At 44.9% G+C, this 24257-nt stretch overlaps 1 protein-coding gene across 2 annotated transcripts in view; it reads left to right on the forward strand.

Moving 5' to 3' along the window:
- Positions 1–24257, forward strand: part of ALX4 (ALX homeobox 4) — a 187500-nt gene that overhangs the window by 51838 nt on the left and 111405 nt on the right. Inside the window, exon 1 of one of the 2 annotated variants that reach the window (XM_069623315.1) lies at positions 8705–8936. The exons of the other annotated variant lie outside the window; for it this stretch is intronic. Within the exon in view, the coding sequence (XP_069479416.1) occupies positions 8927–8936 (10 nt within the window). The 5' untranslated portion in view covers positions 8705–8926. Of the gene's footprint in view, positions 1–8704; positions 8937–24257 lie in introns of those variants that run through there. 2 annotated transcript variants of the gene reach the window in all.

Genomic DNA, 24257 nt, shown 5'->3' on the forward strand with positions numbered 1-24257 from the left:
TGGCTCAAGGGCGTGGCCGAAAGGGCTGGTTATCACCCTAAGCCACTGGAGGATTAACAGGAAGGATCCCTTTGTGACTCTCTCTGGATCCAAGTCATAGCGCAGGGGACAGACACAGTGGCATGAGTACTCCAAAGGGAAATCTATCTTAGGAAAACCTGAACTGTACGAGCACATATGAAAAGATAGTGGCATGGGGCAGCAGGGGCCTGGGCATCCGTGGACGCAACCATGGGAGACCAACCTGGATCATTTCTGAGCCCACAGGGATTGCAGAGGAACACACCTTACTTGGACTTACCAAGGTCGTTGCTTTCTCACGGACTGCAAATGCCACCCCAACTTTCCCATCGTACTCAATTGACCCACATAAACAGACACACAGTTTCTCCACGGTTTGTCCGAGGGCTCTGTCGCAACCTTCGAGGAAGCCAGAAAGATTGCTACATTTAGGTTTGTAGACCCAATTTAGCGGACCTAAAAATGGAAACCAGTAATAAAAAGGTAATACACTCACCCACATGACTACGACAAACTGATGACAGTTTCGGGGCGAGTGGCAAGGGCAGACAGTTTTTGGAGTGGCTTGGAAGAGAGTCAGAACTCGACTGGAGGAGGTGGGGAGAACATGAAGTGCTTGGTTGAAGCGAGATGAAGTGGGGTAACCGCTAGAGGAGGTGGTAAAACAGAGAGGGAGAGAGAGATGGAGGTAGGACAGTGCATCAGAAGGGTTTAGGGAGTATGAGATGGAGATTGGGAGAAAGATAACCAGAGGTTGGTGGAGAACAAAAGAAATTGGGTGGGGAAAGCCAAGAGAAAATTGGAAGAGATCAGGAGCAGGTACGAAAATCCTCAGGACTTGAAGGTGGCAGAGACAATAGCTGGAAAACCCTAGAGGAGTTGGTGAAGAGGTGTGTGAGTAGAGACTGGTAGTGTGAAGGAGAGATGGAGGTGAGCAGAGGAAGTGGGGAATAAGACCAAAAACATCAGGTGGTAAACATGTGGAAGGGGCTAGTGCATTAGCAAAGAGAGTGAACGCAAGGAACATTGGTAAACAGACCCTCAGGAAGGCTAGAGTGGGCCTGGTTGGCCTGAGGAAGGCATGACAGAAGCGAGGAGGGATGAGCATCTCGCAGGGAGTGTATGGGAACATTAGAGAGGAAAAGGTGGGACCTGAGAGCAAGACCTAGAAGGGAAAAATGGAGAGGCTGAGGTTGCGCAATGTAGGGGTATAAGACATCGCATCCCATGACTCCATCCACTATCAAGCGGCCAAATCTACCAAGGGTCTGACCCCTCAGCCAGAGAAAGAACGAGAAAGAACAAGGGACCCAAACAGGGACGTTAAGAAAAAGGCGATCAGGGCCACAGAGGCCTAATTGGAAAGTAACAAGAAGGGTTTGGAATCCCCAGAGGAACCCGCAATGGAAAGTGACAAGAAGGGTTTGGGGCCCCAGAAATATACAATGGACAGTAATGAGAAAATGGGATGGGGGGGGGCAGAAAACCCACAACAGACAGTAAATAGAAGAGTGGTTTGCAAACCTCAGACTGTCAGAGGAACGGGGGAAACATTGGAAACAAGACAAACACACCTTCCCAATAAACCAGGGAGTGCAGGGGTAGTGGTTTAGCCTTAGGTTGCGAAAACCCAAAATCTTGAGTTGTGTTCCCTATTTTATTGAATAGCCCAACCAGTCTTATTTATCCAAATAAAGATATTTGTGAACAGTGAGTTACCCTTGGCATCCTTCTTGATCCCGATCACCTCATGACACAATATTAAAACAATAAAAAATGAAGAGTTAACATTCCCACAATGTTGGTTTTATTCTAAGTTTATGAAAGGTTATTTAAGACTCAGGGATCGAACCTGTGTTGCTCCTGTCGTCTTTTTTCTAAGGCGAGCACATTGCCACTGAGCTATCCTCCTGAGACAAGTTCAGGGTACAAAAATAGGATACAAGTTACAGATGGAATCCAGAAAATTGTATATTAATGTTTTATAGATAATAACCTTAACCTTTTTTTGTTTTAAAATTTCTTTCTACTGTACAAAGAGGGTTTTTTTAACAACTCAAGCTTAGTTACTATTTGTACAAAATTAAAATCTATATACAGTGGGAAGACTGATTTTAAGGTTTAGCCTATTAAATACAAAACACAAAATAAAGCCAACATTAACACCAGTACTCCTAAAGCTTTAACTCACCCTCTTGTTTTGGATTGTTGTAACGCGTTAATAGTGTTCTGTATTTAGTTTGTATACTGGTGTTGCATGTGTGCTTACTTATAGATCACTTGTGAATGTTAGTTGTAAGCTAGTTACTTTAGTAATTGTGAGTGTAGGTTTTCAGATCACTTAATATAAGGTCACAATTAGTCCTACTTATTTATATGGTTTACTGTGCACATTTCTAGACTGTATTGTACTGTTCCTAATGTATTGTATGTAATGGTCATGCGGTTGCCAACTATAGAGGCCCTTGTATATTCCTCTGACCAGTAATTCCGTACTGTACCGCACTGGATGGATTAGCTCGCTGCCAATTGGTAAGTGCCCCACATGAAGCTTGTGGGCCTGGAGGGCCCACTCGTTGGGTTGCTGAGCCTGCCAAAATGATCAACCACTGACATTACAACCAGGATGCTTGTGCACAATCTTCTCATGATGGTTTGTACGTGTCACCAGCACTGCCTCAATAATCTCAATCCTCTCGATGGACCAGCATGACCTAAAGCATGTGATGCTGTGGAACATTGCCGGGCTCTTGAAGCATTTGGAGGGTGTGGAGGGGTTGGATTTTGTGCGATCCAATGATTTTATTGCTTTGCTGGGATTTTCATGATTTCATGTACCAGTTGTAAAGGGGAGGAAAGGTCGCTCTAGTAGCGGCCTGTTAATCTGGGTTAATGTGAAGTCATTTTTGTCAGTTCGTATGTGCCCTATTGTATCCGCTGATTTTATGGAAATTCACCTACGCTGTCTCGATGGGTCTAAACTTCTTTGCATTAATGTATACAATCGTCAGGAGAACCCTATTAATGATTCCCTGCTGTTATTGCTGGAGGAAAGAATAACTGAATGGAGGGTCAAACTGTGTTGGCTAAAATCATTATTTGCAGGGATTTAAATCTCCAATTTGAGCCCTTTGAGGGCACGTCAAGGTTAATGGAAGAGGAGGATGTGAGATGGAGTGTGGGTGAACTGGTGGCAAAGTGTCCCAGGAGGAGCTATAGATTTGCCAGGGAAGTAGCGAGAGTGTTTCTCTCACTTGGCCTGATGGCTTGCAATGGAATATTTCAAGGTGACCAACCAGCGAGTATAAATTACAGATCACGTGCCAAATGTAGCCTGATAGATTACATTTTGGTGAATGTGGAAGCTTGGGGACACCTGTAGGGCTTTAGGTTGCTGAAGAGGCCTGAAAGCGATCACAACCCAATTATAGTTTCGGTTGCTTGGTCATTTTGTGGCTTGAGGGGGTGGGCTTCAGCCACGAAATTCCATTAGCTAAATCAAGGGGCACAGTGAGGCAGGCTATTAAGCGGCATGCATTGGACCTGGGCATTATACTACGGGTTATGTATGCAACTATTCCGCCCCTGTTCAAGTCGTTTTGCTATAGTGAGGTGTCTAGCATTGATCATTTGCTACAAGCACATGAAAAGATGGTGCATCTCCTGGGGCATAGCCTGAGAAAGTACTGGTCTTTTGGTAGGGTTATCTGCAACACTCCATGGTATGATGATGGTTGTTGTGCTGCCAAGAATGTGTTGATTGAGCTTGCCAAGGGTACCAGGGAGTTGAGTACCGGGCACTGGCTGAGGCAAGGACAAACTATCATAATATTCTGGACAACTTTGGGGTATCCTTCTCAGGGCCTCTAAATTGGGGCCTCTAGAGGCTTATGGCATCAGGTTGATGCCTGGAAGGGTAGGGAGTGCAAATTTGATCCAGGATAGTATTCCTGAGGCGGCATGGGTTACTTATTTTGAGAATCTTTATAGGGATCATAGCATGCCATCCTGTGCAGTATCAGATGTTGCCTCCAAATAGCACAGGGTGGAGGATTCTGCTCCCCTTGTTCTGACCATGTATGATATCAAGATGGCCCTACTGTCACAGAAGCTGGGGAAGGCGCCTGTCCCGGATATGGTGCCCATCGACTGGTATAGGTAGGAGATGACTATCTGGCTATCCTATTTCTTTAAGCTTTTTAATGCCTTGCTGGTGGTAAACATAGGCCCTCATTCATGGACCCAAGCTATCCTTGTCCCCATCAATAAGAAGGGTGACATGAGTTGTCTGGCAAATTATCGGCCAATCTCCCTTCTACATGCAGGGGGAAAGGTCTTCACCAAGGCAGTGTTGGGCCACCTGGAAGAATGGAGTGTGGCGGTGCACCACCTACAGGCTGGCTTCAAGCGTAAGGTCAGTCCCGTTGACCAAGTTTTCAGGCTTTGATTGATCCTGCAGAAGTATGTTGTTCTAAAGTCTGTGAACATTTACGATGCCTTTATTGATTTAAAGACCACGTCTGACAGTGTACCCAGAGCAGGTCTGTGGGCCACAATCTCGGCATGCCCATTAGTATTTTAAGAGCAATTCAGTCACTATATAACAATAATGGGGCTGTCATTAGGTATTCTGCGGATGGCAGAGTCTCTTCAAGAGTCAAGAATGAAGTCTGAGTCAGGCATGGATGTGCCCTTGCTCCAACTCTGTTCTGTCTCTTTATCAATAGGGTCAATGATCTGTTGATGGCTGAGCAGACAGATGGACCCTCGCTGGCATCGGAGAGAATTCCTATCCTATTGTGTGCCGACGATGCAGTGCTCCTCTCATTGACTCCAAAGGGTCTACAGAGTCAGCTGATGATAGTTGAGGGATTCTGCCTGGATAATCGTCTAACAATTAATGCAACAAAAACTCAGTCAATGGTTTTTAGCAAATCGTGGGTCAAGAAATCCCCTTGGCTCAAGGTGGGACTGAAAGATAGCCCTATTGAACAGGTTGTGAGTTATGACTACCTGGGGGTCCGCCTGATGGTCAATTGTGCATGGAGAGATCAGGTGAGCCGGGCTGGGTTAAAGTTGTCCAGGAGCTGTGCAGCTGTATCTAGACTTATTCAGGCCCATGGGGAGGGGCCGGTCAGTGTCACGCTCCAAATATGTAAGAGTCAGGTGCGGCAGGGCGCTCTCTGCGGGGCTGAACCCTGGGGCATGAGCAGTCCCGGCATGCTCCAGGCTGTGAAGCAGAAATGTTTTTAATCAATCCTGGGGTTGTCAGTCAATGCAGCAAATGTCCCGGTACTGTGGGACTTAGGCCTGCAGAGTATTGGCTTTATATGTCAGATGAGGCCTGTGTTTCTTTGGGCTAGACTGTAAACCAAAGGTAAACAGGTCCACTATAGAAGACCTGTCCGGGAGGGGTTAACCCACTCGGGTGGCTCAAGTCTGCCATGGTTTATGACAATAAGAAGGGAGCTGTCCACCATGGGGCTGGAGGGTTATTGGTTACATCGTGATTCCATCCCAGGAAATTTTAAACCAATACTTAAGAAGGCCTATATGGCTAGATGGTTGAGAGAATCACGAGCAAAACCTGTATGCTCTGTTGGCTCGGTCTCTTACCCAAGTAGCCCCTGGTTTTGAATGCTACTAACATAGTATGCAGGCAGGGGTGTTGCTAGGTCTGGAAAAGACCCGGGTCTATGCTGATGTCGGGACTGTCGGGACGGGGGGCTAGCTAGCCTTTTGGTTGTAGCTCCTGAGATTCTATCCGGGGCTACAACCAAAATACCAGGGGCCATAGCCCCCTTCCCCCCCCCCTCCCTAGCAACGCCTCTGTAGGCAGGCCAAGCTAATGAGGGCCCTTTACATGAAGTTTCATATTGGTATTTTACCCATAGCCAGCTTAAAGCACAAATGGAACCCAAGTTATTCGGTTCTCTGCCCCTTCTACCTTAATAAGGTAGAAAGCACTGTGCATTTGTCCTGTTTTGTCCGGCATACCTTTGCGCCAGGAGGAAATACTTGATACCTCTTTTTAAACTATATAAGGCCAGCAGGATCAAAAAGGCGCTGTGTTTCTGCCGGGCAGAAGACTGAAGTAATGTTGTACTGCATGGGGAATTTTGTGGTCCAAGCATGGAGGAAGAGGTGAAAGAAAGCATGGCACTGCTGCAGTGAAAGTTTTAGCAACACTGAGTGCCTAAATGGCCCTTTTTACTTTCTGGTTTTAACTGTTTTAATCCTTATTGTATTCGCGTATTTTATCATTAATGATCATTATATTGTAATTTCATGTCTCGTCCGTGGCTTTTGGACCTATTTTGGTCGAAATAACGTACCAAAGAAAGTATTGTATGTTGTTTGTAATGTCTGTGGGTGAGTTAAGGTTTGAACAGCGTTGGTTTTATTTTATGTTTACTATTTACTAATACATTAAACCTTAACATTGGCATTGGCAAAATGTATAGGTTTCAATTTTTTAGTTTTTAGAAATGCGTTTTTCCCCCACTTATTTATATGGAGTGTGGCAGAGCATTTTATGCATACCGTAAAACACTTTTCATTTTGCGGAATGTGTTTCATGCCATTGTGCCCCTCCACCTCAACTGGGCATGGAAAGGGGCACTACAGCGTGTTGGCAGTGCCAGATCATCATGTCATATTCCTTTCACCTTCTATGTCGTCCCTCTGCCCCCAGTGTATGTGGCGGATATGGGGCTCTGAGGGCAAGATTCAGCCAGTGTTCTTGTGGAATTTTTTCAGTTCAGTTTGTCGCTTTGACCTTACTGTGAATGACTAAATATGTACGTATAGGTAGCTGCAGAAGTTTTGTGTGTTTTTGAGTCATGTTTTTTATTTTACTTTTGTCCATCTGATACTGCTATGCATAACAGAATAGGGTTACATTTCTGAGGGCTCGATTTACAAAAGCACTTTTGAGTGGGAAAACCCCATTGAAAAATGTTATTTAATTATTTGGTTTTTTTTTTTAGAACGCGCAGATCCGGGATTCCAACCTATGTTGCTCTGCGTGGTCTTGCTTCCAAGACCAGCGCGTTGCCCCTGTGCCATGCACCGTTCACAAAAGGTTTTGTAAATCATGGAATATGCATTGGGAGCTGTGAATGTGTGCTTTTCATTTTGCTTTATTCCTCCAATGCTAGTGCCAATGTGCAGCAGCCCACTGTCATGTTTGGTGTGGCAAATCACCCTGGGTCTTTTGCAGAAGATTCTCCTTATTACTGTATGGTTTTCATGCCATTTTCCGCCTGCGACCCTTCTGTGCACGACTTAATGGAATGGAGGGGTGTTGGCTGTGGATGTCTGTGCATTTGGGGGAATAGTTCTCTTTTTGCAAACTAGTTTTCCTTTACTTTTGCCCCCTCTTCCCGACTGCACGTTTGGTGCGGCAGATCATCCCCACCTATTGCACGTGGCCGGAAATATTGTTAAGACGGCCTTAAAAAGTGAATAACTCACGTCTGGTCGATGTGATTTTTTTAAACACACTAGTTGCGTGACGGTAAATAGAAGCAGACAAGTTTGAGATATTGTGGGCTAACGAGTGCTTTTTTCCAGCCTCTACAGAAATTCGCATGGCCAAAAAAAACGGTTTTATGCAGCAATCATTTTAGGCCAGAACCATCACTAGATATGGCAAGGTCGCTTGCACCCCACATTTGGTGAACTTACATTCATGAAAACAAAAAGGAGGACAGCGTGTGGAGATTTTCGGATATATTTGCGTGGCTATGTTAAGTTAATTAAAAAAGATCCATGTTGAGCTTGCTAATAGAGCTACTAATATTGATCAAGTCTGAATTATTTTGTAAAGTATTATGGTATTAAGTCTGGGCTAGCTTGGAAACTTCACTTGATTTCGTGAAAGTGCCTTCAGGGTTTATTAAAATGGCGAATGTTATGAGCTGAAGTTTGGATTTGGATAAAAAAATGTTTTGCCAGAGAGCTATATTGGATGCACAGAGCATTGCAAAGACCTTCGAAAGCGTCCTACAGCAGCATCGCAAAGACCTTCGAAAGCGTCCCACGGCAGCACCCTGCGTATGTTATCCAGTGCAGCAAAACCAAACGCTGACTTCTTTACTGTGTAAGGGGGTGTGGGCGGGTGCGGAGAGTATGATTGGAGGAACGGGTGAAACAAGGGAAGAGAGAAGGGCATCAGGTGAAGATGGAATGGGGAAAACGAAAGAAAGAACGAAGAAAGTGGAAATGAAGGGCAAAAGTAGAAAGAAAGCAGACATACGAAAGAACACGTGGAAAGAAAGGGCAAAAGGAAAACACCAAGCCAAGAGAGGGGGAGTGAAAGCGAATAGAAAATAAACACATGCAAGGAAGCAAAGAGTCAGTTGAATGTGAAAAGTACGCGTGTAAGCATGCGGAAAACAGAGCGAGGTTAAATGGAAGTACAGTGAGCGTCGAGGGCTCGCAAAGGCAGCAGTTCGGCGGGCAGAGAGGATAAAAAAAAGTAGTAACAGGGACGCCAGAAAGAAAGCCAAGGATGAGTAAAATGAAGGACGAGCGTGCAGACGGGGAGGAGGTGGGCGGGGGCGGCGGGGCTGTCTTTGCCGCTGTTATTTGAGAAGTCTGAACTGCCCGCTGCAACGTTTTATAAGTTTGACTTCCTTTTAGCGTTTCTGGCAGTTTTGTAAGCCTTGGCTCCTCCGAGGAGGGCTGACTCTGGCAGGCCCTCTCCAATTTCCCACAAAGGGGAGCTGGGCCCAGTTTCAGCATTCACATCTGACTGTCCATCCACAGAGGCTTGAGGGGGCGCAACTGAGGGGGCCAGAGGTCCCCGAGTGTACTTGCAGCCCTCCTCGGCCCTTCACACTTGTACTCCAGCGAGTAAGGACTCCAGGGCTACAGTCTCAGGCAGCGATTTCCAGGCAGGATGTCTGAAGGTAGGAATCCGTTCTTGCGCCGCCCTGCGCCTGATTTATGAACGCCAAGTTAGAAAAACATCTACTGGGGGGTTGGGAGCAAGAGGCGGCTTAATGGAAGTTTTTAATGGACCACTTAACTGGGCTATTAATGGGCCGGAGCCAGTGTCGGGTCACTGCCGCGAACCAAGCCTCTGCAGGAGGGATTTGAGATAAACGGCTGCTTGGAAGGGGAATACCTCAGGCGGACTGGGCTACGGGATGCCCGGAGGCTTAATAGCAAGCCGGGGACTCTGAAAGGCGGGTAAGTCACGCCAAGACTGTACATCTTAAAGGCAAGCAAAGTTGGAGCAACGATTGTCAAATGTGAGATCGATGTTTGAAAAGGCAGTTTGGGCTGGGACAGAGTGAGTCTCCTTTCAGGTACACGTGTCTGAAAGAACGGTAGGTTTGGGTCCAAAGGTACCGAGTAATTCCCGTGACTCCCAAAAGCCAGTAGGGTTGGGCCAGAATTAGTCACATGTTTCACCAATGGTTCTGGAACTGGGCAGGGCTTGGAAAGAGTGTTGCGTGACAAGCTGGCGTCTCCGAATGACTAGGGTTTGACAGTCAGTCAGTTGTCAAGCTAATGCTTCTGAATGGTAGGTAGGGCTGGGACAGAAGCAGTCACAGATTGGTGTCCTAAAAACTTGATAGTGCGGCCGCCGAGTCACATGTCAAGCTGTTCAAGGCTAGTAGTAGGCCAGGAACTGACTCAGCCAAATGCCCTGCCAACAACCCTGACAAGTCGTCATGGTTGAGGCAGAATTAGTCACGCGTCAGGTGCTGTGTCACCTGGTAAAATATGGCAATACATTGTAATAGCAACAATTGTCTGGACTAAGAAATAAAAGCCAATGGGGATAACGTTTTATTTAAATCATTATTAATGTAACTTAAGCAATATATCCTGAGATGTGGGGGGGGGGCATTAACGGGACAGGTAATACCCCAGGGCGTTAGTTAGAAGCCTGAGAAAAGCCTCACTCCCACACCACCCCAGCGAAGGATGTATTGCCATTAGTATCACTTGGTTGAGCCCTCCCTTGGCTGAGCCCTCCGTCTGTATGCCGGGGGAGGGTTTGTTGGGCCCTGGATGCTCTGAACAGTGAATGCGTGATGTGAACCCCGGTCCTCTCTGGGATACCTAATATAGTTGTAACAGGATACAAATAGTCTTTTTGTTTTTACTTGAGAAATGGCGTGTTTGTTGTTTCTCAACTTGAAAAAACCTACAATTCAAGATGCTCACCATGGAAGAGGGAGAAGGGAACTACACTCCTTCACACCCTCTTGTCCCATACCACCCCCCCATGTTACACTCTTCCATGTATGTCTGCGAGGTTGATGAGGTAGCAGTGACTGAGACGAGGAAGAGTAGGGTTAACTTGACTATGATTTCAGTAAGCAGTACCGAGTCGAGGAGGTGCAGAGCCATAAGAAATCACCACTGGAATCTGAATGAGCAGTCTAGACACAACACCCATTCCAAATAAAGAATGAGGAAGGACCTTGTTGTCATTCCCTACCAGAAGGAACCGCGAGCTGGGAGGATGTCCAGCGCGGAAAGGAGGAGGGGTTGCTGTCCGGGACATGAGAAGGGGAACCGAGGCGTCCCTACCTGGTCTGTCGTGCGCAGGCCAACTGAAGATCTGGGGAAATGGGAGTCCTGATGCAGGAAGCAGCCAGGCGGCACAGTCGTGAAGAGACACGCAGCCCACCCAGAACAAAATGCTGCAAAGCTGCTGCATGTGCCACGGAAGCATTGGGAGAGCGAGAGACGCTAATAAGGACATTGAAAGTGCCGGAGACCACCAAATGAGGAATGACAAAGAACCAGAAGGAACATGGGCTTTCGGGGTAGAAAAAGGGGACAAGAGAAACCTCAAAACTAGTGTCTGGGACCCATATGTAACACAGACAAATACTCTAAACAATAGTAGCTGGCAGGAGAATAAACCTGTTCTATAAGGAATACAAAAACATAGGCTGTGGGTCTCAGACCCTACTCTCTTCTGAGAAGGAGAGCATCACTAGTCATCTTCTTCGTGGCAATACACGGCAGGGTAGTGAACCAGTTCTGCCAAAACAAATCACTAAAGGAACTGTGATACAGGTCTGGGACCTGCATCAACCAGGGTATATGACAAAGGCCACGGGAAGGGAGGCATTCCCCCTGGTGTTGTGAACTGTGAAAGTAAAAGCCACAAGAGTGCAAGAACAAAGCCAGGAAAGGCCAGGGGAAGGGAGTTATTCCCATGGCATTATGCAATTGTAAAACCAAGTGGGGAGTGAATCCAGGGCAAGGGAGTCATTCCCTCTGGCTTTGTGTGGTGAAAAACACAGAGCCAGACACTTGGGGAAGGGAGGCCTTCTCCAGGAACCCAACAGTGAAGAAGCAACTATGGGCAACAAGGAATGTTGATGTTTTGAACTGGAACATTTACCTTTTGAGTTTGAATTAGGAACTTTATTGCTCTTTGGCATTACAACCTGGAACTTTGTTGTGTGCCTTAAAAAGGGATTGAGACCTGGGAAAGGGAGTCATTCCTTCAGGTAAAGATCCAACCTAACAACAGGAACTGTGATCGGCTGTCTAGAAGATGGGAGCCATTCTCCTGGACCAAGAAGATCCACTACCTCTTTAGTTTAGTTATAAGGGTGAGGGACAGAAGTAGGTTTTTGACACAGGACGGTGGACTATAGATTTGCACAGACATCCTCACCAAAAATCGTAGTAATTTAGTTGAGGTAGGGAAACCCCTCTTCGAGTTAGGGAAACAAAGGTTTTCAGTTTGCCACCTGTATATCAGTCTTCTCCTTTTGCACCCTAACAGCGCCCTGATCTCCTCTTACAGCGTCTCCTATCAACTCTTTGCTGACAACTCAGATCTTCTTCTTCTTTCCCTCCTTATCTAACGAGCTGTTGTCAAAAATTGAAAACTCTCTCTCCGCCATCCAATATTGGAAGGCGTCTCACTCGCTCATTCATACTCAACTCCACTAAAACTGAAGCGGTCTACTTCCCAGCAAAACAAACCATTTATTCCTCTCCTCCTCTTCTCACCTGACTACCTCTGTTACTCTGCTTCTGCTCGTAATGTTGGTGTCTTCTTCGACCCATCTCACAACTTCTCGCTCTTCATCTCCAAATCAGCCACTGCAGCCAGACTCAACCTCCTCAATATTAGACACATCTGTCACCTTCTTCCTCTCAATATTGCTAAACAGATAATATCATCCTTAGTCCTTTCTAGCTATGACTACTGTGCCAGTTGCCTCTATGGCCTTCCCAACTATGCTTTTTCACATTTGTAGAAAGTGCTCGACCATGGAGGTGTGCACACTTTTCAACCTGTCTCGCTTTACCTCTACCTCCTGCGCCTGTTGCCAGATGCTATCTATGAAATGAATGGCTAAGTATAAACTTTGTTTCATCATCTTCAAAACTATCCATGGACTTGCCCCACCCTACCTATCTGGTCATCTCACTCCCTACTCTTCCCCTCACTGATCACAATCATCCTCGACTCACCTCCTTGCCACCACTCAAACCCCCTGCTCTCCCTCTCGTTTCCGCTGCCTTCCCCTCCTCGCTCCCCTAATCTGGAATGCTCTTCCTCTTCATACTACTCCAAATCTATCACTATTTACATCCAACCTCGAAGCCCTCCTTCTTTCTGAAGACACTGGCACTCTACATTACTCCATCACTCTGCTTCCCCCTCTTTCTACACACACGGACAAACCCTACATCCCTTTTGTGTCATCCCTCCATCCTTAATTTAGCAATTCCTCCACTATCTCATTCTTATGTTTTTCTGTCCTGTCCTCGTCCTTGATGTTTCCACTTTCGTCTGCAACATCTGGTTTTCAAGTCACATTCGCAGCCGGGAAAGACAGATCGACCAATGATAATCTGTCTTTCACAGGCGCTATGTTCTAATCACTGCTTGCACTGCCACCATTAAAATAGTAAAGGGACATTGTCCCTTTTTGGATGACGGTGGCCATTTTGGAACATGTTTCTTATGGCTGGCATCATCCGAAAAATAATGTAGTCCCTTTTCCATTTTAATGGTGGTAGGCATTTATTTCCATTTTGTTCTCTGACAGGAGATGGGCTTGTGATGAGCTGAACTTCCGTCAGACAAAAAAAAAAAGAAAGAAAGAAAACTCTCTGCACCCTGGTAAATCTTGGAGTGCAAATAGCTTTCATGCCCCTGCTGGGGAGTGGCCATAGGCTTTACCAGCCCACAGCCCGAGCCAAGGCCCTTGATTCGCTCGGGCCTGCAGGCCGTTGAGGCCCATTTCCGCGCTTCCCCTCCACACCCCCGGGGCATGACAGCTATATTCTTTCACCCCATTGTCAAGGACCCATGTCCTCTGCTATGTTATCAATGTTACATTTTGTAAGCATTTTGGTGATTTTTATAAATAAATATACATGTATAAATAAATATATATGACCCAAGCCTCTCACTTGGTGTATTTACCCTAGGCTCCCCACACTGTCTGCATAGTCCAAGCTCCTTACTGTTTCTCCATTGTACACAAGCTCGTCAAACTGTCTGTCCATGTGCCCCAATCCCCCCCCCTGTCTGTTTATTACAAGCACCCCAGCCTTACTGTGTGCCTCCAAGAAACTTCCAAAACTGCCTATCCATGTGTCTTGTGTCCCCTTACACTGACTGATCACATGTCAAAGCTACTCACTCCAGGTGCTTGTGAATTCCAACCCACACACACTGCTTATCAAGTGCATAGTTCTGCTCAGGTGGGTGGGAGGGAGTGGTGTTGGGACTCTGACAAGGAGAACCTAGTGGAAGATTCCACTAGAACTTCCCCTAAGAGGATACTGAATGTCTCAGCATGCCCACTTGGGTCCACAATCACCCATGTTCCATAGGTGCCTTAGCTCGAGCACGAGCACAGATGGTCAAAGAGTTAGAATGCTATTATCTTTATTTTATTTTCTATTTCTGTGCAACTTTATTTTCTTCTTGTTCTTTCTGTGCAAGTGGCTCCATTTTATTTCCACACTTTACAATTCTCTCTTTCACTTTGTCTATTCTATGATCCCTTTACTCTCTTTACCTTCAGGCATTATGCACATGTTTTTCAATGTTATGCCCTCTTTGGCACATCTTTCTCTTTATGATGTCACTCTCATTTATTCGCCCCTTCCCTCTATTCTCACACTCTTTCTGTTCATCCTGTTTTCATTATTTCATTCTATCAATATTTCTGTGCACCCCAGGCCTTCCCACTCTTTTTTTTGGTCTCAACGTGGGCCTGTTGCTCAATGTCAGTGTTTATTTTTGACACGATTTCCTTTATTTTCTTTATGTATCTATCTTTTATTTTTCATTTTCTTAGAAAGGCAATATTGATCTGTTTTGCAATTTTTTTGCATCTATCTCAGCCTGTATTCTGTTGTACAATTTGTGTACCTTCCTCTTTTAGTCTCCCATGTTTTAATCCTTTGTCTGTATATTTTCTATGCACCACTTTTCAGTATTTACCACTTTCTATGTATTTATCTTTCCCCCCACTTTTATTTCATTTTTCATGTTTTCGTGCATTTTTTCTAAACGTTTTAAGCTTTCTGTTCAGATCACCTTTACTCTTTGTCTTGTCTTTCAGTGCACATATCTAATGCTCTCTTTCCATGTATTTTCTGATATAGTCTCTGAAGAGCTGTACAGTTTCCTCGCTTTTTATCTTTTTTCTGTGCAGTTCGCTGTATTCTGTCACTTTTTGTTCACCGTCCTCTCTTTCCTTTGCTTTTACTTTCTATCCCTGTTTATCTCATTTAAACTGTCTTTCTATTTCTGTACACTTCCCTTCTTTAGTCCTTCTGTCTTTTTTATATATATTTATTTATTCTCTATACCATTCTATGCACCTTTCTCTCACATTCTTGCTGTCGCAGAACCTTTATTTTTCTCTTTTATTAAGTCTCTGCTGCGGAACGTTGCCCCACTTTATTTTCTCCTTCTACATCTCTTCTGTTGTGTATTTTCTCTCTCTCCCTTTGTGTGCCGCTCCCTTTTAGTATGTCCACGTGTCTGTATATTTCACATTGTGTGCATTATTTTCTTGCACTCTTCTAATCTCACTTTATGTAGACCGGTTTTTCTTTTCTGTTACTATTACCATTACAAGGTATTTGTATAGACTACATCGCCTCCCATTGATATGACCCCATAGATCCGGGGGGGGTATCTTGGGGTGTCATTTTGCACTGACCTGTGGTCCCGGAGGATTGTGTCCCAGCATTCCGTGACAAATAGCATTACATATCAGTGCCAGATTATCCATTAGGCCAAGTAGGCACCAGTGTATGGCCCCCACTCCTTTTAGGAGCAAGCAACAACGGATTAAAATAAAGCGGTGAAGAAAATAAAAAAAACGTATTAGGAGATAATTTACAAGGTGGGTGACATTTCGACTGCCTAAGGCCCTCCACTGGGTTTAATCTGGCAGTGTTACATACATATATTTCAGACTGACATGCATTTCAACAATTGCATGCTTATGTTACATAAGCACCATCAAGGCTTTCCTGGATCAATTGCAAAACACAGCAGTGGCATATTGGTCTGTGCCTTACCCTGTGTCTGCCACCATACTTATGCAGTGGGTTGCAGTGTGTATGGTTGTAGGGTGGTGCCTGGTTGCCTATGGTGTTTGCTAGATCTGGATATGTTTACAGCCAAATTGTGCAATTGCCTTGGGCGCTGCTACGCTGCACCTCTTGCAGTGAGCACAACTGCGAACCATGCACAAAGCTATGTTTATCACAGTTAGTGGGATCGCTGGCATCCTAGAAGAGTGTTCTGGTGCCTTTGTCTCTCTTTCAAACTCTCTATTTGTATGTACACCATCATGAAACACATCAACAGCTAAACACACCCAAAGAGTTATAGTCTATCAGACCTTAGGCTCTTCCGTATGGATAACAAACATCAAAGTTTCTCCTCCAAACCTATGCTCCGATCTGCATCCATCAACAGCACAGCTTTTACATCTACCTCTCCCAGTAATGAACCCCACCCCTTCGCCCCTTTTTTAAAATGACTGAGCCAACTGCAGGCAGGCCACCAACAGTGGCAAACGGTGCTATGCAAAACCACTTACATTACATACACCAATTGCGATTGTATACTATTTCTTGTGTGTATACATAACTGTTAAGTGTTTTAATCATTGCAGTTATTTTTTATATTCTCTTTCTCTCTTCCTATGCACTATTCTCTTTTTTCATTCTTTCTGTGCATGTTCTTTGGATCCTTCCCACTTTCCCTTCCTGTGCATCATTCTCACTCTGTGGCGCTCACACACACACGCTCTCTCTATGCATCATTCCCTCCCCTTTCTCATCTCATCTCTATGAGTCTTTCAGTCTTTTTTTGTAAACCATTCTCGCTTTTAATCTCTTTGTGCGTTATTCTGTGTCTGCTTCTCTTTCACACTTTCTCGCTTTTTAATTCTCTTTTAAGCGTTCTCATTCGGTGCATTATTCTTGCTGTCTTTCTCATCTCTTTCACGATCTTCCTCTTGGCTTCCCATCTCTCTTGGAGTCTTATTTTCTGTGGATAATTATGTTTTTAGGCTTCTCTTTCTTTCTGCGCTTCCATCGTTCACTTCCTCTGCACATCGTTTCCTCTCCTTTGTTATTTCTCTGTGTCTGCACCCTTCTACTGCATTCTGTGGGTCATTTTCTTTTTTATTCTCTCGCTCTTTCTGTGCACTCTTGTTTTCCACATCGTTTAATCCATTCTTTCTGTGCACATCACTGACTCCCTTAAGTTCCCTAGAACACGGTCCCCTACTTGCTCCCTTTTCTCACTGTGCACATCTTCTCTCTCCTTCTCCATTTTGTTCTGTGTGCCAGTGGTTTGGCTCTTTGGTGCCAGAATGTCAGTCTGTGGATCAGTGCCGACGGGCTTGGCTCTGCGTGGTACCTTCTCCCCAGGTTAAATACTGAGTTGGACGCTTAAAACCTGGACCAATCAGATGAGTGCCGTCTACATTAATGTTTCTAGTCGGCCATACAACAGGGCCACAAAGACCCCATTGTGGCAAGCTTGAATGCAGGGTTTCAAAGGCTATCTGTTTGGGGTTCACATTAAAGATCCCAAAGGCCCACTCTTGTTTTTGAATTTTTTTTTGCAAGGTATGTATTCAAAACCCATAGCTTGCTAGTATGATAGCTTTGTAGGTTCATGCATGTGCTGTGGAGAATGTTTGCAACCTGCAGGTTAAAGGGTTCCCCGTAACCCCCTATCCTGAGGCAAATATCACCATTGAGTTGGGTAACTATGCATATTTTTCTTTCTTGCTCTATTTCTCTCTGTCTGAGCTAGAGATTGTAAAGTGCATTTCTTTTAACCCTCTTGTTGTAAAGAAACGACCGTGGTAACAATGCTCTAGCTGTCACCATGAGTTGTTGTAGAATTTCGGGGACATGTACAATTTGTGCACTGAAAAATATTTCTAAAACATACCCACATGATGTTGTAGAGGCAAAATGCCCTGCTTGTGGTGCCCGGTGCTGCCTACCCTTACTCTTAATTCACCTTCTCTCAATGGGAGGCAACCAGAGATAAAACAATTTGAATATGTGAAATGTAAGTTATAATGCTAAGCCTGCTTCTAAATACTTAATGGAAGTGCAGCTAAGGGATTACGATGGAAAGAAGTTAATTGATTTGCTCAGGATCACATAATGTGGTCAAGAGAAATGGGGAAACTGATTATAAAGCGAATTCCTGGGACACTAGTATACAGATTCCCACTTAAATGGGCTGCTGATAGCAAAGACCATGGGACCCCCTAGCCCCAGGTGGATGGGGGGGGTGCTGCACCCGAAAAGAAACTGCTGCTAACAGGAGGTGGGCTACATACACCCTGAGTTCTTACCTTAATTAAATTGGACACAGACACCAAGGTGGATTTGTTTAGAGACCCCAATGGGGACCCCTCTTTATTTATAAAAAAAACATTTCAACATTTTAGAATAAAACTTCTTAACTCCTAAAGCTTAATGATTCCCTAAATTTCCCCTTGCATGAGATCCTCCTAAAAACGGATCTGCTTGTTAGCCCACCCTTCCTTGGAGGGGTCACAGGGATACCCATAGGGTGAGTCCGATGAAACAGACCTCATACCTCTCACCTGGTGCCACCTACTGATGCATGAGGCTTCTGTGGGTGGTCCCACCCGCTAGGTTGCGTCCGGCAGGCTGCCACTTCCATCACCTACATCACAAAAGGGTTTACATCTCTCTAACCCCTTTTCACCTAATCCTAAAATCTTACACCTAACATATGTAAACATACTTTTACATGCTATGCACATGCATTGTGCAGGAAGGGCAGGGCTTAAATATGGAAAGCTTTGTGATGGGCAGAAAGCCAAGGGAAAAACTGATTTAAGTGCACTGATAAATTACTAATAGAGACTTTAAACCAATCGGATTGACCTTACATTGACCTTTGGTAATAGTGGGAAGGTGCCTTAAGGCAAATTCAAATGTGTTTTTGAATCATATCCTGTCACCTCAATGTGTCTTTTCGGGAAGGGGAGGAAAAGGAATAGCTTCCACCTTGAGAACATGTGAGATTATTAGCAATGGCTTGCACGGGTGTGCCAAAGCAAAGACCTGTGATTCTACAGGCTTGACCTGTAGAAAACAATTGTTGATTTCCCAACAATCAGGTGCTTCTTGTAGGTTCAAATGGCTGGGGTAGTTCGTTTTCGGGTAGATGTGTGCCCCTGGAAGCGCTGAAGGCATGGATAATGCTCAACATTCATCTCTTTGTGCTGTAGAATGAAATTCTGAACCCCTCTTTATCCAAGCACACGGACTGCTTTGCAGATCTAACATGTCTTTCAACAAGCCTTGATAACATCCATAGGCTTCGCACCTTGACACCATTTGCCCCCCATATCCAGGGCTCATGCAGAAGTAGCCCGATAACCACATAGATCAGCGCCACATGACTGTGCCCACTTTCTGGCGGATCTATTCTGAGCTTCCCTGAATCTCCAACCCCCCCACCCCCTCCCGGCCAGGCAAGCCCAGGAAGCACCAAAATCTGTTCCAGAGTCCATCTCTGAGCCACGCAGACTGAGAGGGCCTGAATTTACAGAAGCGTTTTTCAGTGGGGCAACCCCAGAGAAAAACACGTTGTTAATCAGGCCCCTAGTATTTAACATACAAGCTTCAGTGCAGAAACAGTCAAAGCTTCACATCCTGTTTGCAAGCTGGCCAAATTGGTATTTGTGTCTTACAATTCACATGTATTTTTTGTTAGGATGAGTATTTTACTAAATAAGCGCAGAGAGCCCTGTTAGGCAGAATCACGTGCAGTACCCTTTGGGAACACTACACACAATTAAGACTACAAGTGTATGTACAATTTCCTCTTTGGTACAAGCCTGTACTACACAGTAATGTGGTAGCAGTGAATGCGCAGACAGACTTATCTCTAGAGTAAAGTGAGCAGTACAAGAGGTTACAAAAAGGACTAGCAATCACAGTGGTTCAAACAAACACTTACTCAAGGTTTCTTGGTAAAAGAATATACAATTATTTACACAGTCAGTTGGAAAACATTGCACTAGCAAGAGCAGCTCAATATCACAATCTAATAAACTACAATACACAACCAATCAGTTTCTGAACAAGGACAGCTCCCCTGAAGTGGGAGCAAAAAGGCACTTCAGTTACTTTAAAAAGACAAGGTTAAAAGAATCAAAGCACAAATACTTTCAGATGTAGGAAAATAGTTTCAGTTCACTACAACCAGCAATTCAACTCAATAAGCCTAGGCCAAAGTCAATGGTTCAGAGTCTTGGATAGGATAGCACAGTTCTGGTAGTAAACGGTTAAGTCTTTGCCACAGAGTTTAGAAGTAGTTGGTCAGACGAAAAGTTATATGTCGGTTTAGGGAAGGAAAAGCCTTCAAGTTGGGAAAGTTTCACAAACTTTCACTGCAGCAGAAACTATTTCCTGACCGCGTTTGCATAGTACCTTTTAAATGAAGAAGAGCTGTAGCTGAGGCAGTTGTTCCTGGCAGTTCCTGCAGATCTCGCTGTTCCTGTGCTTCAGTCATGGGGACAAGAAGGAGGACACGTCAGGAGGTTCCATCACTGCCCAGGGAAAAGGCCACATGCTTGGCAAAATGTTGGTTTAAGGTGGGAGTGCCTCAAAGACCACAAACTGGTATCCTTCTCCCTAGCTATCCGGTTTTCAACAGCACTCTGAAGAAAATTTGACCAGTATAGAGACAGTGTCCAGGTGACTTGCGAGTTGGTTGTTCCCACCAAACTCAAGGGAAGAAGTTAACCTTGAAGGGCTTCCCTGTCGATAGAGTTTCAGGCAATTCTGACCTGCAGCAGGGCTTAACCGGTGGAACAGGAGTTGCAGCAGTCGTCTTCCTTCAGCTCGTCTTTGGTTCTCTCATTCCAGTGGTCGACTCTGCTGTCCAAGTCCCAAAGGCATGCTTTTAAACAGTTTTCCCCCATTCATTCCAGCCTGGCTGTCACTCACACAGGAGGGTGGCTGTCCTTGCCAGACAGCCAGCCGCCAATCACGTCAGAGTGCATTCAGATCTCTTAGGAGACTAAGCACAGGGAGTTTCGGGCACCTCCCTCACATCCTGTCCACCCAAGACACTCAGGTGCCAGAGGAGGGCTTCAGCACTAAGGCCCACCAAAGGCCAACAAACAAAGGGACCAAACCTGGTTTGGCACACAGAGTTAAACACAAGAAGGACCTTTCCTAAAAGAAACGTCGAAAAAAGTCGACCAGAGTCTGTTTTTACAGATAGGTCTTGGGCGCCATATTGAAAAACATGGCTGACCCGATTGTTAGCTACCGGTGTTTGCGGTCAGGAAAAATCATGGTAATTTGTTGAATACCATTGCCACCAGCCATTTTAAGTAGACTGTTACATGAGTGTTTAGACTCAGGGGATGCTAGGCAACCCCTCCAGCATTCTATAGGAAGATAGTGTGTGCTGGGTCTGTACATTTAAAAACACTAGTAAAGTCAATTTAACTTTACATGCTCTGGGAGAGAGTAGACAGTCCTAAAGAAGGTATTTAAACCCTGGGGAGTCTGAAAGACACGCCTGTGCCACTGCACTGAAGGTGCTGTGTGACACACAAGAAAAAGATGATGCCTATGGAGTTGTTTTAAAACTCCATATACAAAGAACACAAAGGTAAAACACTTCGAAAATTGAAAAGTGCAAAGTCCCAAAATATTGCAAAAGAGCTGGAGGGCTCCAAGGTAGAGGGAATGTAGCACTTAGGTGAGAATTCTCCCTAACAAGCCCAACTTCCATTACTTGCTCAAAAGGGATTCTTGATGAATCACTATCAGACAGCTAAAACAAATGTATAATTGTGGCCATTCTTATGTTCCCAAAATGCTCTTTGCTTTTATGCAAATCGTCAGGCAGATAGTGTGTTGCATGACTCAGGAAGGCCCCTCTGCCCCACTGACATACTACCACTAACCCTCCCCCGCCCCTGCCACAACGAGGCGGGTGTCCGTCCCTGTCTCGCTTGGAACACCATCGCCCATAACTTGATGTGACATTTCTAACATTTGTGAGTTTACGCACAGAACACTCATCTACGTTGCTGTGTCCCTAACACCCAAAGAGGCACCTTCCTTCATGAAAGTTATTTATTTCTCAGCACATTTCCCCAAAGAGGTTCAACCATCTTCCTAAAACAATAACCCGCTTGCACAGAAATGCCTGTACTGTAGATCCAAATGGAAAATGTCATTGGAGCAGGTTCACAAAGAAACCTATTTTTGGTGTAAATTAGGCCATGAGTAATTTACACCCACAACTGGTCAAGACTGTAAACGGTATTCAAAAGAAATCAGATTTTACGACGGCCCTGAAATCTGTGTATGTTACGCCAGATTCACCAAAAAGTCTTACATACTCCAAAAACTGGCGGTCTGACTTGGTGTAAACTTGCTCCATGTCAGAGAGCAAAAACATATAAAAATGCACAAAAACGTTTTATTATTTTGCTTCACTCCAAAATATTGTCACACCACATATCCATACTTAATTTTACTTCCCAGCATTTACATCATACAATAACACCAAACATTTCTCTTCCCATACAATATTTACACCTAAAACATCTAAGTGTAAATTAAATGTGTTCATAAAAAGTTCAAAGACAGCTTTGTGATTACTCCTGTGGGCGTGTCCCTATACTGCTTTGGCACACCCACAACTCCCAGACACACCCTTTCTGAAGGCCTGCCTTTGCTCATCCGGTGGCACGGTGTGCAGGTGTATGATACACAACTGTGCATAACTTATGCCAAAACATATATGAAGCACCCAGTGGTAAACTCTTTAGTGACTTGGGCGAAAGTTATTTTATGAATTAGATGCTAGTTGCACATATATACATTACTAATCTTTCCAGGAGTAGGCCAAACGTATTCCTTTGTGAACCAGGACTAATGTTTACTTCCCTGTGCCGTGCACTGTCTCCTTGGCCTTAACTGGCACTTATATATCTTAGTTCGTTTTATATAGCTGCTAAGTAACCTCATGTCAGGGGTGACACCTTCAGTGTGAGCTGGATTAGTGCATTGCAGGTTGGATTTACAGTTCCATTCGTTTCGTTTGAAAATAGTGGATTACAGTCCCACCATGCATTGTGCAAAGCCAGGGCTGGCAAAAGGAGCTACCCGTGGCAGGTGGTCACTTGGGCGTGATGCTTTAGAAGCGAGGTATTTGGGTAGATGGTTATTCCTTTGAGGGATAATGTTGGTACACCACTCGCAAATACAAATAAAAAAAAACGTGCATTCATTGTGGGCTTTTGAGAGACTGATGGCTCAAGGGGCAACGTGTTTGTAAGCAAGACAACGCAGCGTAACAGAGGTTCGAAACCCGATTCCGTGCTTAGAAACCACTCGCTGGTATTAAGTTCGTTATTAAAGAACAATCACAATCATAAACGTTGTAGGACCTCATACTCTGGCAGAAAGCACAGACTTCTTTTCCAAGCCACTGCAAGATGCTGGACCCACTGCCCTCACAAGAAATTGAGTGCACGAGCATTCTTTCCCCTCCTCGGCCCGCACGGCCTCATTCCCAAGACAGCTGTGGAAAGAACTGGTGCTTTAAAAAAGGGGGACTAAAGAAATAAATAATTGGCGCCATAATACGTGGCTGCCAGTGCAAAGACTTTTATTAATAGCAAATGCAGGGGGGCTGGGGTTCGGACGAAATCCTAACTAATCCTACCTCTAAGAGGGGTTTCCCTGCCTCAACAAAACAAGCTAATCAGAAAGTCCAAAGTAAAGTTCACCGTCCTGTGTCCAAATCCTAACCTATCCCTCACAAGCTAAACTCAACATTAGGTGAAAAGAGGAAATGTCTCTGACTGACGAAAGTGGTTCAAAACAAAAGCTCCAAAAGGGGTAGAAAAAAGCAAGCGAAAGTTCCACAAGTGGTTCAAAACTAAAGTTCCAAAATGGTGTAGAAAAAAGCAAGCAAAAGTTCTACAACACCCAAGGGGTTGATTCCCTTTCCCCCCACGCCCCTGTGTCTTTCCACTTTATCCAAGAATGTTTCTGTATCTTTAAGGGTCTGGATAAGTCTTTATATTTACTTAGAAAGATTGGCTCCCAGGTCCGGCAACAAGGAAAAATGGCATGGAGACCTTTTCTAAGCTGTCTTGAGTGTCCCAGGCCCTTGGTGGGCAGGCCAGACTCCCAGGTACTGCAACAATAAAGAACAGCCTGGTTTTCTCTCCCAAGCTGTAATGAGGGTCCCGGCCCCCTTTTCTCAGTACCCCCTCCTTGGTCCATTCTCCTGCCAAGTAGGGTGTTCAATGTTCTTGTTCTCAGGGCTTTCTCTCTGTGACTTCACTCCTACCCACAGCCTTGGTTTACTCCCCTGCTAACACCTCTGAGTGTCACTTGTACATGTAAGCTTTCATATTCTTCTCAATCACTGTTTGAGGTGTATGACCCCACCATTGGTCCCAGACCCCTTCACTTGGTTGCTCTCAAAGTTCTGTCCCTCAGTTCTCTCTTCACCCCACAGCCTTGGTTTACTTTCCGGCCAATGTCTGGGAGTGTCAGTTGTATATATAAAGTTAATATTTCTCTTCATTACTGTTTGCGGTACCTTTCCCCAGCGTGGGTCCCAGACCACCTTCACTTGGTTACTCTCCCAGTTCTTTTTGTATGACCTTTATTCAAGCCACAGCCTTGGTTTACTCCACTGCCAAGGT

This window comes from Ambystoma mexicanum, chromosome 11 (genome assembly GCF_040938575.1).
Source record: "Ambystoma mexicanum isolate Mex_15411 chromosome 11, UKY_AmexF1_1, whole genome shotgun sequence".
Lineage (NCBI taxonomy): Eukaryota > Metazoa > Chordata > Amphibia > Caudata > Ambystomatidae > Ambystoma > Ambystoma mexicanum.